We start from the raw sequence: 13,008 nt of genomic DNA, 5'->3' as shown, positions 1-13,008 counted from the left end.
TGTACACATGCCTGTAACATTGCATAACATATGTACATGTGTGTGGTATGTGTGCACATGCCTGTAACATCACATACCATAGATACATGTGTGTGCTGTGTGTGCACATGCCTGTACTATTGCATAACATATATACGTGTGTGGTAGGTGTACACATGCCTGTAACATCACATAACATATATACATGTGTGTGGTATGTGTACACATGCCTGTAACAACATATAGCACACATGCATGTGTGGTGTGCCTACATGCAGATATACAGCATACGTGTGTGCTGTGTGTGCACATGCATATGACACTCAAATACACGCATGGGAGGTGTGTTTGCTCACGTGTCTTAACATGTTTTGAGGTACAGAAACTAAGCCTTCTAAATACCTTCATTCCACACCTTGTTTTTTCAGTCCAGCCATAGCTCCTGGGCGTCCCTTCACACCCAGACATACAGACCCGCCCCATTCTTTGTCATAGGGGCATATTATCCCATTACCCCCGTGGGTGGACGGCTGGGCCACGTTCTAGTTTGGCTACTACAGACAGTGTGCCACCGAGCGTCCTTGTTCTCACATCTGTCCCCACGTGCCAGGATGCCTGGAGGACCCTCATTAGAATTAGAATCCCTAGCTCAACAAGACGAGCATCTTACTTCTGAGGTTGCTCCAATCTATATACCCACTTGCCCTCCTCACTGTGATGGTCCAGAAATGTTTTCCAGCATGCGTCTGCTCTGCCATTTCTTTGCAGCGTGTGTGCTGGAATTGCCGGCCTTCCTAAGTGAGTCGTTAGAAGTCCTGTGTCTCAACGACAATCATCTGGACGCAGTGCCCCCCTCGGTTTGCCAGCTGAAGAGCTTATCAGAACTCTACTTGGGGAAGTAAGTGCACAACTGGGGCAGCACCCATGTCCTGTGGCTCCAGGGACACAGAAGCCTTCCGGGAAGCAGGGAGCCACCTAAGTACAGAGAAGCAGCCGTGAGATTTGCAAAACTGGGCTTAGTCCAAGAGGTGCGGGAGGGGCTGGCCGGGGACTGGTGGAAGCACGCCTCTTTGTCACTGCACTCAGTTATAATGAGAAGGCCTGTTTGACCATTCGTCCTTTCTCTTACTGAGCAGCTACTGCCAGGCACCACCGCCGTGGGATTCAGACAGTGTGCAAAGCTGGATGCACATATAAGATATTTATTTTTCCCCCAGGTGACGCTGCCTTTTTGAGAGTGGCGATCATCTTTAAGGGTAGTGTAGTTCACGAAAGAGATAGGAAAGGTGGGGGAGGGGACCCAGTTCCAAGCTGCTGGGATTTGCATAAGACAGAGGTGCCATTTGTAGCCCTGGCTTTCCAGGGAGAAAGGCTTTGAAATTAGTAATGAAATGGAATGCTGGGGAAGAAAGGGGAGGGGCGAGGTGTCAGGCTTGGGGTGCAGGCTGTTGGTGGTCCCTGCAGGCCCCAGAGGCTGCATATGTGTGTGTGTGTGTGTGTGTGTGCTCTCAGCAATCCAGGCCTCCGAGAGCTCCCTGCCGAGCTGGGGCAGTTGGGCAACCTCTGGCAGTTGGACACTGAAGACCTGAATATCGTCAATGTGCCCGCAGAGGTCAGGAAAGAAGGTAGGGCTTCTTCAGCAACCCCCCCTGGGAAAAGCCACTCACATCTAGTTTGTAGAGGACCTGGGGTGGAAACAGCGGAGTGACCCACGGAGCCCAGCCCCCTCCTGTACCTGGGACGGTGCACTGGAATTGTCCAGAAAGCATAGTTGCTGGGGCCTATTGTGTTGCAACCGACCGTGTGATAAAACTCTCTAGGACCCTGTAGGAAGGAAGGATGCTCTCTTTAGGTCCTTGACTTTTAGACTTAGCTTTTGGGGTGATCGGTATGCCATCTTCACTCCTTCAGACCCAGTAGCCTTCTCAGGTTCCCCCATTAGAACGCACAGGAAGTGTTCCTGCCACGTAGGATTTGGTTTCCCGAGAGACGTGAGCGTGTCCCCGTGACATCTACTTCCCCTCTGTGATAGGCCCCAAAGCCATGTTGTCTTACCTGCGTGCTCAGCTGCGGAAAGCGGAGAAGTGCAAGCTCATGAAGATGGTCATCGTGGGCCCCCCGCGCCAGGGCAAGTCCTCCGTCCTGGAGGTCCTACAGACGGGCCGGGCCCCCCAGTTGATGCACGGCGAGGCCACCATCAGCACCACCAAGTGGGAGCTCCAGAGGCCAGCTGGCTCGAAAGCCAAGGTCAAGGATGGTCGGCGTGCAGAGTCCCCGTCCCCGTGGGTGGGAGGGAGCTTCCCAGGGTCCCTTCTCCCTCCTCTCTCGGGAGCCCAGGATTTCCTCAGCCTGTGTCTGGAGCCCAGGATATTTGCAGGGGCCACTGTGTGCTGTTTCAAACCAGCTCCTCCCAAGGGCAGTGAATAATTTCTTAACGTGACCTTGTAGGTTTCTGTTAGAGCATTGACGCTCCAAGCCAGTGGCTCGTAAGCCTGGTTGTCCATTAGGTTTCTTTGATGAGCTTTGAAAGACATCGTTGCCAAGCCCACCGTACCCCCCGGGCCCCAAGATTGCAGATCCAATGGTCTGGGGTAGGACCTGCCCCAGGGCCTGAGAAGTACAGCTGTAGGCATTGAGACACACCAGCCCCTGCCCCTAATGGGAGGCTGAGAAGGCCACCCTGAGTATGAATGCACTGTGCTCCCTGACGCCCACCTGCTTTCACCCCAAGTTCTGCAAAAGTCTAGTGTTTAAGCCCTTAAAACAAATCCCACAATGCACCTATTATCATCCTATTTCCCATTCAGTTTAAGACAAATGAAACTGAAAGTTGTCTTGCAATTGAGTCAGAGAAAAAAGCCTGTGGAATACAGTGGGATGAAATCTAGCACAGGGCCGTGAGCTGTGTCTCCCAGCACAGAGAACACAGGCGGATAATGCCTCCATTACCTGTGGCCAAATTTGTGGTTACAGGGAGCCACAGGGTGCAAGGAGGCTGTTTGTGGAAAACCGAGAAACCTTGAAACCAGAGGCTGCCTGATTTTCCCATAGCTCCCAGCACAGCCGGCTGGAATGTCTTTCACACAAAACACTTTCCAAGTCAGGGAAACCCAGCTCAAGGCATTAGGCATTTAAGCCGAACGTGTATTTTCACACGGACTCAGAAATGAGTCCGCTAAAGAAGGAGTCCTGTCTGTGAGGGCCAGAAGAGTCAAGACCAGCCCACAGCCAGGGGAAAGTCTGGCTCGGTCATCTGAAATGACCAGAGCTCTGAATCCCCTCCTGCTTTTTCAAGCAACTATTCAATGTCACTTCCTTCCAGCTGTTCTTTACCGAATGGTTGTCTGAGGCCTGAGGGTGAATTACTGTTTCCATGTTTCCTCTGCTTCAGCCCCACTCTTCCTTCCTGTCATCATGAAAGTGTCCCCCTTTGTTCCTTGAAAGACAATCACCTGATCTTTCAGACAGTGAGCCCCCAGCTCTCCATGCAGCAGGACCTTCATCCAGTGTGGGCCAGCTGTCCGTTTTCATGTTTATACAAAAGCAATTCAGCCCGCCGCGTCTCAGAGGCCAGGGCGCAGCGTCGTGGGAACGGTTCTCGGCTGCAGAAAACCACAGCTTTAGCCGCCAAAGCCAGACTCTTAGCTCATAGAGCGATAGAGAAAGCAGCGTTGACACAGCCGTTCCCGGCAGCCCAACAGCAAGGCTTTTGTTTAATTCCCAGGTCAGGGCAGTTTTCCTGCATCCTTGGTGGGCGCCGCCCTCTGACCTACACGAGTTCCGAGGCCCATGGCCTTGGCCTTGCTCAGATGGAGGTTAAGCCTCGGTGTGAGACCACTGACGTCAGTGCCGGCAGGATGTCTCCTCACCGTCTGCAGCCCAGACGGAGGCAGGACAATGCCCTCCAATGTTCCACAGGCGCAGATGGCCACAGCGTCCAGGGCTGGGCCCCCGCTCCGTCAGCAGTGGACAGAAACCTCCAGAAGTCCACCCCTGCAGCCCTGGGCCCCTCTCCCCACCTCACTGGGATTACTGATTCCCAAGACACATAGCGAGACATGCAAAGCTTTTCCACTGCCGCTCCTTTCTCAGGCCCCTGGGTTCAGCGTTCGAAGCGCTCGGTTATCTCGATTGACTGATGAAAACCATGGTTTCTAAAATGCCTTCCTGTCACTGCCTTGTTGCTCAAGTAGGTTGATTCCGTGGAATTCAACGTCTGGGACATCGGTGGCCCTGCCAGCATGGCCACCGTCAACCAGTGCTTCTTCACGGACAAAGCCCTGTATGTGGTGGTCTGGAACCTGGCGCTGGGGGAGGAGGCCGTGGCCAGCCTGCAGTTCTGGTTGCTGAACATTGAGGTCAGGACCCGCCAGCCCCTCAGTTCTCTGTCCCCTGCATCGCGGGGGCCTGTCACCTCCCTGAAGCGTCCCCTTTACTGAGGAAAAGAATTGTTAGGGGAACGCATCACAGAGGGCCACGAATCGTAGGTCACAGCGAAGCACCTAAACCCTCCTGGGCCAAGGGGTTGGTGGTGCTCTTGTAATTTTCTCCTGCCTTAAATTCAAAGGTTCCTCACTGTTAGACCCACCATGGGGTCAGGGCTCCTCTCAGGTGTGCAGGTGATGTGGCCTGGATGCAGCCACTCCCCACGTGGCCGGGGCAGGAGTCCGGCCCCTGTGCATAACAGACCCACGAGGCTGACAGATTGAGGAGTGTGGGGTGCAGCCCTGGGTGACAGGCTCAGGACCACGGGCACCCATGTGTGTGCGGGGAGGTGGGGGGGGGGGCTGGGGAGCTGTTTCCAGTCCCTGGTTCGAGTGCAGGGAGCTAGTTCTCAGTGGCAGGTTTCTCTGTCACAGGCTAAGGCCCCAAACGCTGTGGTGCTGGTGGTCGGGACACACCTGGACTTGATTGAAAGCAAATTCCGCGTGGAGAGAATCGCGACGCTGAGAGCCTACGTGCTGGCGCTCTGCCGTTCGCCCTCTGGGTCCAGGGCCACCGGCTTCCCGGACATTACTTTCAAACACTTACAGTGAGTGTCCCAGGGCTTCCTGCCCACTTGACCTCGCACGTGGCTGTGGCCGCCGGCCCCTCACTTGTCCATCTCCCTGGGGACGCTAGGGGTCTGCCTGCCTGAGGAGGGCTCCTCTGGGGCCCCTTCCAGGGCGGAGGGCTGCAGCCACGGCCCTGGAGAGGGTGAGGAGCTGCTGGCGGACAGGAAGGGCAGGCCTGGAGACACCCTGTCGTGGGCCCTCCTGGGTCCTACACCCCCATGGCCAGTGCGGAGCGTGCCAGGCCCATTATGTTTGTTTATCACTGACCAGGAACAGATCCCTTGTGGCCTCATTGGGTCTGGGTGGTCCGGAAGGGCTGGAATGGGTGAGGGTGCTGCTGGGTGGGGGTCACAATGGGCCAGTGCATGGGCAGCCAGCATGCAGGAGCTGTGGCTTCTCCCATCTCCTCTCCTCGGTGCCCACTTTGCAGATGGTGAAACTGAGTTAAGTAAGCGTTCTCTGATGTGAATAAAGTGTACGTGGCTGCAGCTGCACTGGTGGCTTCCCTCACTCTGGGTGGAGTCCCACGGACACGGACATTGGTGCATGGGTTAGCCGGGACACACCCGCCTGGCTCAGAATGCTGAATTCCTGATGCACTGGGGTCTGTGACAATAGGAGCACTCACTCTGGGTCAGAGACGTGGGTGCAACCAGAGTCTGCTCTTTTCTAGCTTGTGTCCTTGGGGGTCCCCTTGTGCCTGCGTGCCTCACTTTCTTCCTCTGTATAATGGGCATGTTGGGAAGACAGACTAAAGTGACGTACCATGGTGCTCCCAGCACAGTGCTTTGCACCAGGAAAGGCCTAAGTGCATTTCTCTGTGTCCGTATTTCATGACTTCTCTCGACTTGCCAGTGTTTGGGATGAAACACCGGGAAAGCAGATGCTAGGCGTTTGTCAGAGGGGAGTGTGTGGTTCTTTTCTCACCCGCAGTGAGATTTCCTGTAAGAGCCTGGAAGGCCAGGAGGGGCTGCGGCAACTGATTTTCCACGTCACGTGCAGCATGAAGGACGTGGGCAGCACCATCGGCTGCCAGCGCCTTGCTGGGAGGCTGGTGGGTACCACCCTGGTGCAGTTGAAGCCAGGGGGCCTGCATCCCATTTGCGGGGAACCTGAACGACCCTCTCTCCCTGCTGTGTCATCAGCTCTGTGTCCCCATGTGAGAAGTCTTGGGGAAGGGGCACGATGGTAGTGAGAGGAAACATCCCACCTCCTCAGGCCTCAGGGGAGCGGCGGGCTGGCCTGGCACGCCGCAGGACCTGAAGGCCCAGCCTCGCCCACCTGTCCCCAGGTCCCCAGGAGCTACCTGAGCCTCCAGGAGGCCGTGCTAGCAGAGCAGCAGCGACGCAGCCTGAATGACGACGTGCAGTACCTGACGGACAGGCAGCTGGAGCGGCTGGTGGAGCAGACGCCCGACAATGACATTGCCGACTTTGAGGACCTGCAGTCTGGTGGGCATCTGGGGGGCAGGGGGTGAATGGGAGAGGGACAGGTGGGTGACAGAGGGGCCCAGCTGGGTGTGCCAGGGAAGGGAGACAGGTGGGTAGGCTGCGGGGCCGGTGGGCACATGGGGGAGAGGGGTGCAGGTGGGCACCAGCAGGCACAAGCACAGGGCCCCCAAGAAGGGGGACTCAAATTTGTCACCACTCTGCATATATCTGTAAAGGACGGCAAATGCATGGCGGGTATTGATTTTGCAGTCACCAATCAATTTTAACGAGCAGGCGAATTTGCAAAGACAGACTCCGTGAATAACAGACATGGATGGACATAGCCCCCCAGCTGACGGTCAGATCAGCACGTTGGTGGGGGTCAGGAGGTGCTGCTGGTGGAGCAGCACCACACATAGTGGGGCAGCCCGTCTGTCTGAAGCACCCGTGTGCAGGGAGTGTTGATTGCTTCCTAGGAAGGATTTGTGTCCCGGGACCCCAGGGGAGTGCATCACCCCAGAGTCCCTTTTGCCCTGGTTCTGACACGACTCTGTCCCATCTCCTCCCTGGACAGCCATCAGCTTCCTCATAGAAACTGGAACCCTGCTCCACTTCCCGGACACCAGCCGCGGCCTGAGGAACCTCTACTTCCTGGACCCCATCTGGCTGTCGGAATGTCTGCACAGAATCTTCAATATCAAAGGCTCGCGCTCGGTGGCCAAGAACGGGGTGATCCGGGCGGAGGACCTCAGGATGCTGCTGGTTGGGACCGGCTTCACGCAGCAGACGGAAGAGCAGTACTTCCAGTTCCTGGCCAAGTTTGAGATCGCCCTGCCCGTGGCCAACGACAGGTGCGTCCCGGGAGGAAGGAGTCCAGGCTGGGGCTGCTGTGGCTCCAACAAGAGTCCCAGGGACGGGGCGTGGTGATGACCTGCCCACCTGGGCAGGCCGCTCCTTCCTGTGCCATGGGTGTCTCTTTCCAGGGGTCCAAAGGAATCTAGTTATTGAAAAGGTGTAGGGAAACCCACAAGGATGGCATGAAAAGGAACTTGGAGGGGTTCGCATTTTAGAGGGTTGATTCCTTGGTTGCCTGGTAAATAACATGGAGTAAGTGACAAGGCCATGCGTGCTGATTACACTGCCCAAATTCAACATGCAGGGAAGGGAGGGGCTGGGGGCCACGTGGCCGGGACCTAGTGATGCTGCAACCTGAGCCAGCTTGGTACTCAGGGCCTCCTTGCCCTAGTTGCAGTTTCAGCCATTTCCTGGTGGGATGCTCATATTGGCCAGTGGCCAGGATCCCAAATCTGTAGACTTTTCCCATGCACCTACCACAGAATATGTCACCACCCTGTCCCCAAACCCTGGAGCTCTGGGGGCATGCCCATTGGAGATGCCTGGAGAGCTGGCTTGGACCCTGTATGGCCATTCCATTGGCACAGACTGGGCCTCCTGGGCGTCAGCCCTGGGCTACCTCTGCCTGGGGCCCCACCCAGATTCCCACGTGGCCTGTAACGGTGGGAGGGGCCCTCAGTCCTTGCTGCTCCAGCTCCACGCGGGCTTCTCCTAAAAAGAGAAACCACAGAGAGGAATTCAAAATCCATACGCTCCTTCACACCAGGCGTGTCCTTGACTGTGGTCCCTGAAAAGGTGACCAAAGGTGAGGTGGCCTGTGAGGTTATGACATTGCCGAGATCTGACAGTTATGTGTCACTTTATCCACAAGTTAGAGGAATGAGGAGACATCAGCATTCAGTAAAAGCAAGTGAGTTAGACCCATATGCATATCTGGCTGAACAATAAAATCAGCCAGTTCATTGCCAAGTCCGTATAGTACAGCAGTTAGAACAGGGAGCCAGGGTGCCTTCCTTTTCTCATCTGTGAAATGGGAATAATAGATGGAGAGAGAGGCCAGGGTGGTGGAGAAGGTCTTTTCCCCCAAGGTCTGAAATGGCTGTAAAGGACCTAAAACTTCACCACCTGCCCCTCTGGGCCTCACCTGCATAAACCATCCTTCACCTGTCATGCGACCTGGGTATCCTTTCTCTTCCCACGTTAGAAGGCGGGATTGCAAGGAGGTTAAGCCAGGTGTCCACGGAGCCAAGATTGATGCCATGCCCTCCGCCCACCAGGGGGTCACTGAGTTTCACGTCTACCATGATGTTTTCGGGAGTCTCTTCCAAAAAGTGCTAAAGACATTTCATTGGCCCTAAACTGATGCATTGTAAGGGGATTGGGGCAGCTGGAGGCAAAGCCTTCGTTAAGAAAAGGGCTCCCCCAAGACTCTGCCTGGAGCTTTCCCCTGCTCCAGGGTCCACAGAAGATGCTGGTTTTCAGGGACACCCTTGAAGGGACCTCCCCGGTTTCAGCTGTTTTCAAATGACCACAGTCGTGAACAGCTCACTGACATGGTGATTCAGCGCTTTTACGATGAGCAAGCGTGCTCTCATAAAGCATCCCTCTTACACAAACAGCCTCATTCTAACTTTAAAGGCGATTGTGTCGTCTCCACCGGCCAAGAACAATAAATAGCTTCGAAATCCAAAAAACGTTCCTCTGCCCCCAATAGCTCCGTGGCCCTTGGAACTGTGCAGCTGTGTTTGTTTTCCCTCCGCCATCCCCAGTTCATTTTAAGCAATTCCCCGATCACAGCCCCGTTTACAGAGAATCAGCTGCCATTTGCTGTGTCTGACGTGTTTATGGACACAGATGGTTTTGTCTTCCCTCAGCATTCGTGTAGTTTCTCAGAGCCCTTCATAAACACATTCACGGGGACCATCTTTGTTTTCTCCTGGAGCATTTATTCTCGGCATATAAACTACCCTCTCTTTCTAAAAATAAAATTGCAGGGTCTGGGCAGGAGGCACCTGGGCTCTCTGGCCTGGGTCAGGGCCCTGCGGTAGAGCTGGGCCACACGGTTCACCAGTCCCCGTGATGTGTTTCAGCTATCTCCTGCCACATCTTCTTCCGTCCAAACCTGGCCTGGACACCCACGGAATGCGGCACCCCACGGCCAACACCATTCAGAGGGTGTTTAAGATGAGCTTCGTTCCTGTCGGCTTCTGGCAAAGGTTCATAGCCCGTATGCTCATCAGCCTGGCGGAGATGGACCTTCAGGTAGCGGGTGTTTCTGCATGGGGCGGGGGGAGCACCTGTGTGGCACCTGCAGCTGTGCCCTCCAGGGAGGAAGAGGGCTTTGGCTGCAAGGGCCTGACTAAAGACGCCTTTTTAAAAAAAAAAAATTTAATTGGGGAAGGGGAACAGGACTTAATTGGAGAACAGTGTGTACTTCCAGGACTTTTTTCCAAGTCAAGTTGTCCTTTCAGTCTTAGTTGTAGAGGGCGCAGCTCAGCTCCAGGTCCAGTTGCCGTTTCTAGTTGCAGGGGGCACAGCCCACCATCCCTTGCGGGAGTCAAACCGGCAACCTTGTGGTTGAGAGGACACGCTCCAACCAACTGAGCCATCCAGGAGCTCAGCTCAAGGTGCCATGTTCAATCTTAGTTGCAGGGGGCGCTGCTCACCATCCCTTGCGGGACTCCAGGAATTGAACTGGCAACCTTGTGGTTGAAAGCCCACTGGCCCATGTGGGAATCGAACCGGCAGCCTTCGGAGTTAGGAGCATGGAGCTCTAACTGCCTGAGCCACCGGGCCGGCCCTAAAGATGCCTTTTCTGCAGCAAACTTGCTGATTTAGGGCCAGGGGGCAAGCTCAGCATGGCTGCCTTCTCTCCTCTATGCCAGTGGACCCATTTGAACCATTCTCTGAACACCAGATTGGCACCTGGCAGGCTGAGATGGAATACGCCCTTTAAGGGCGTTGGTTCTAAACTAACCCACATCAAAATCCCCGGGAGGGCTGGGCCCCACTCAGAGGTTCTGATTCAGTGGGTGTGGCCTGGGACGCAAGGGACCACACGTGGAGAACCATGGCTTTCCACCCTTGGGTTTGTCACTCAGACTGTGCACTAGAGTCACCTGGGCGCTTCGCACAGGCACAGGCCAGACCACAGGCCGCTTACGTCAGAATCTTTGGATGAGGCACCCAGACATTAGTATTTTTTTTAAATTTTTTATTGGGGAACAATGTTTCTCCAGGGCCCATCAGCTCCAAGTCATTGTCCTTCAGTCTAGTTGTGGAGGGCGCAGCTCAGCTCCAAGTTTTCAATCTTTAGTTGCAGAGGGCGCAGCCCACCATCCCATGTGGGAATCGAACCGGCAACCTTGTTGTTAAGAGCTCGCGCTCTAACCACCTGAGCCATCCGGCCGCCCCAGACATTAGTATTTTGTAAAGCTCCCAGCTGATTCCACTGTCCACTCAAGCTTCAGAACCACTGACGTGGAACTTTAACTGGGTCTGGAAGCAATGAAGACCGAACCTAAGGACTTATTTTCCGTGGGTTCACCTGGGGTTCTTGAAAGGAGGCCCAGGCTCAATGTTAAGTTCACACAGGACAATAACATGGGCATAGGAGAGGCTAGAGTGGTGGTTCTTAAAGTGGGGTTCCTGGACCTGCAGAATCAGCTTCCTTTGGGAACCCGTTCAGAATGCTCATTCTCGGCCTGCCCCAGATAGGCTGCCTCAGAAACTGTAAAGATACAGCCCAGTGCTCTGTTTTTCACAAGCCTTCCGGGGGTCCTGGCCCACTGTCCAGTTCAAGCACCCCTGGCATAAACCTGGACTGTTAAACAGTTGACATTAAGTTCAGTATGAGTTTACTTTTTTGCCACAGTCTAATTAAAAGGCCCGTATGGAATTACAGCTTCTTGGCTAAATAAAGGTATTCTTTGATCTTCCCATTTTTTACTGAAATGTTAAAAAATAAAGCAGGAGCCTGCAAAATGGTAACTGTCTCAGCCCCTGTTAGCAGGGAGGGGCTAGTTTGTCAGGCCAGGAGGATGCACTGATGGAAGGAGTGGGTACCAGAGCTGGCTCTCCTACAGGCCTCTGTTCTGTCACTCTGCTGTCCCTTTGAACTCGTCCTCCTGCCATGTTCTAAGTGGGTGGCCACAGAGATTGGTGTCAGTGAGGCCTGAGCTCCCAAGTGGGCTCAGCGAGGGGGGGTGGGGGGGCAGGTGGGTGTATGGAGGTGCTCTTCCCATTAGCATCCCTCACTGAAAATCAGGAAAGAAGCTCTATTGAAATTCCGATGAGGAAAAGGAAGGCGTTTAGCCTCCTGCGTAATCAAAGACATGCAAATGTCAGCAATGGCGAGATGCCACTTTTCACCTATCAAATTAGCAGACTTTAGCGGTAACAGCCAGCTCCAGGACCAGGAAACGTTCACACTCCGTGGTCAGTGTGTATACAGGTTAATCGTCTGGAAATCGATTCCTCAGTACAAAACATTCAGATCCTTTCCCGATAATCCTACTGCTGAAGATCTGAAGTCAGGAAATCATTTGAAATCAGAGACAGCTTTGTGCTTTTTTTTACATTCATCGGTTGTGTTTGAGGAAGCAAAAGATTGGAACCAACCTAAATGTCCCAAGAAGAGAATGACGCAGGAAATTCCTATTTTCATAAAATATTGAGCTTTAGAAAAAAAATGAATTTTATGTGAGTTTTTTAGTGGCCCTGGAAAAATGAAGTTTGTAAAAGCGCACAAAGTTAGAAATGCAAATTTAGAAATTTAAAAATTAGAAATACTAAATTAGAAAACATGGCCTCGGCTATTTTATAAACCTATATGTCGACAGAAAAGAATCCTGGAATAAAATATACCCAAATCTGTTTTTTTCCCTTTCCTTGATGCTTTATTTTCCACCAAGATATTTTTCTAATACACTTAGAGTTCAGCCATTGTGGACCCACTAATTTCATGCACATGTTTCTAACACATATTTGTCCAGAATGTGGACGGGTTAGAAGAATTCTGATATTTGCCAATTGAATGTAAAAATATACCCAAATCTTCCTGACCTCTTTGCTTGGTGTTATTGGTGTTTTATTTTCTCGCTTACATTTTTATGTATTTTCCTCATTTCCTAACATAAATTTTTCCTTGTAAAGTGAGGAGGGAAAGATTTGAAAGAGAAAAGCCTATGTTCAGTCCTTTGGGGGAAAATGTGTTCTCAGTGTATCCTGGAGACGCCTTCGGGTCACGCAGCGTTGAATTTGGCAGCGGGTTAAGCAGTGCAGGAGGCAGAGTGGCAGAGATGGTGGCCATTTATCACGGAGGCCCCCGCCGGCCTCTGCAGCTCTGCCCTGGGCCCACAAGGAGCCCGGAAGCCTTGAGCAGGGTCCTTTCTCTGTCTTTCAGCTTTTCGAGACCAAGAAGAACACGAAAAACAGGCACAGGAAAGTCACCATTTACAGTTTTGCAGGAAACCAGAGAAATCGCTGTAGCACGTTCCGAGTAAAAAGAAATCAGACCATCTACTGGCAGGAAGGCCTCCTGGTCACTTTTGATGGGGGCTACCTCAGGTAGGAACGCCTGAAGGGGTCACTGTGGCACCTCTGCTGGGAGAGTGTCCACCTGGTGTCCAGAGTTCTGCTCCCGAGAGCGACTCATCATGGCAGCTCACTAGAAATGGGAGGCCTGCCCC

At 53.5% G+C, this 13,008-nt stretch overlaps 1 protein-coding gene across 4 annotated transcripts in view; it reads left to right on the top strand.

The window, feature by feature from the left end:
* The window catches only part of LRRK1 (leucine rich repeat kinase 1), a 108,136-nt gene that overhangs the window by 73,694 nt on the left and 21,434 nt on the right, over positions 1–13,008 (top strand). For all 4 annotated transcript variants that reach the window (XM_019726628.2, XM_074317188.1, XM_019726626.2 and 1 more), the window contains 10 exons: positions 748–877; positions 1,492–1,604; positions 2,012–2,226; positions 4,173–4,337; positions 4,839–5,011; positions 5,967–6,087; positions 6,325–6,484; positions 7,038–7,314; positions 9,409–9,580; positions 12,723–12,886. In XM_019726628.2, coding sequence (XP_019582187.2) covers positions 748–877; positions 1,492–1,604; positions 2,012–2,226; positions 4,173–4,337; positions 4,839–5,011; positions 5,967–6,087; positions 6,325–6,484; positions 7,038–7,314; positions 9,409–9,580; positions 12,723–12,886 — 1,690 coding nt within the window. The remainder of the gene's footprint in view (positions 1–747; positions 878–1,491; positions 1,605–2,011; positions 2,227–4,172; positions 4,338–4,838; positions 5,012–5,966; positions 6,088–6,324; positions 6,485–7,037; positions 7,315–9,408; positions 9,581–12,722; positions 12,887–13,008) is intronic.

Source organism: Rhinolophus sinicus, linkage group LG13, assembly GCF_036562045.2.
Source record: "Rhinolophus sinicus isolate RSC01 linkage group LG13, ASM3656204v1, whole genome shotgun sequence".
In the NCBI taxonomy this organism is placed as follows: Eukaryota; Metazoa; Chordata; class Mammalia; order Chiroptera; family Rhinolophidae; genus Rhinolophus; species Rhinolophus sinicus.
Note: the sequence above shows the minus strand (reverse complement) of the source record. Positions and strands in the feature narration are given on the sequence as shown.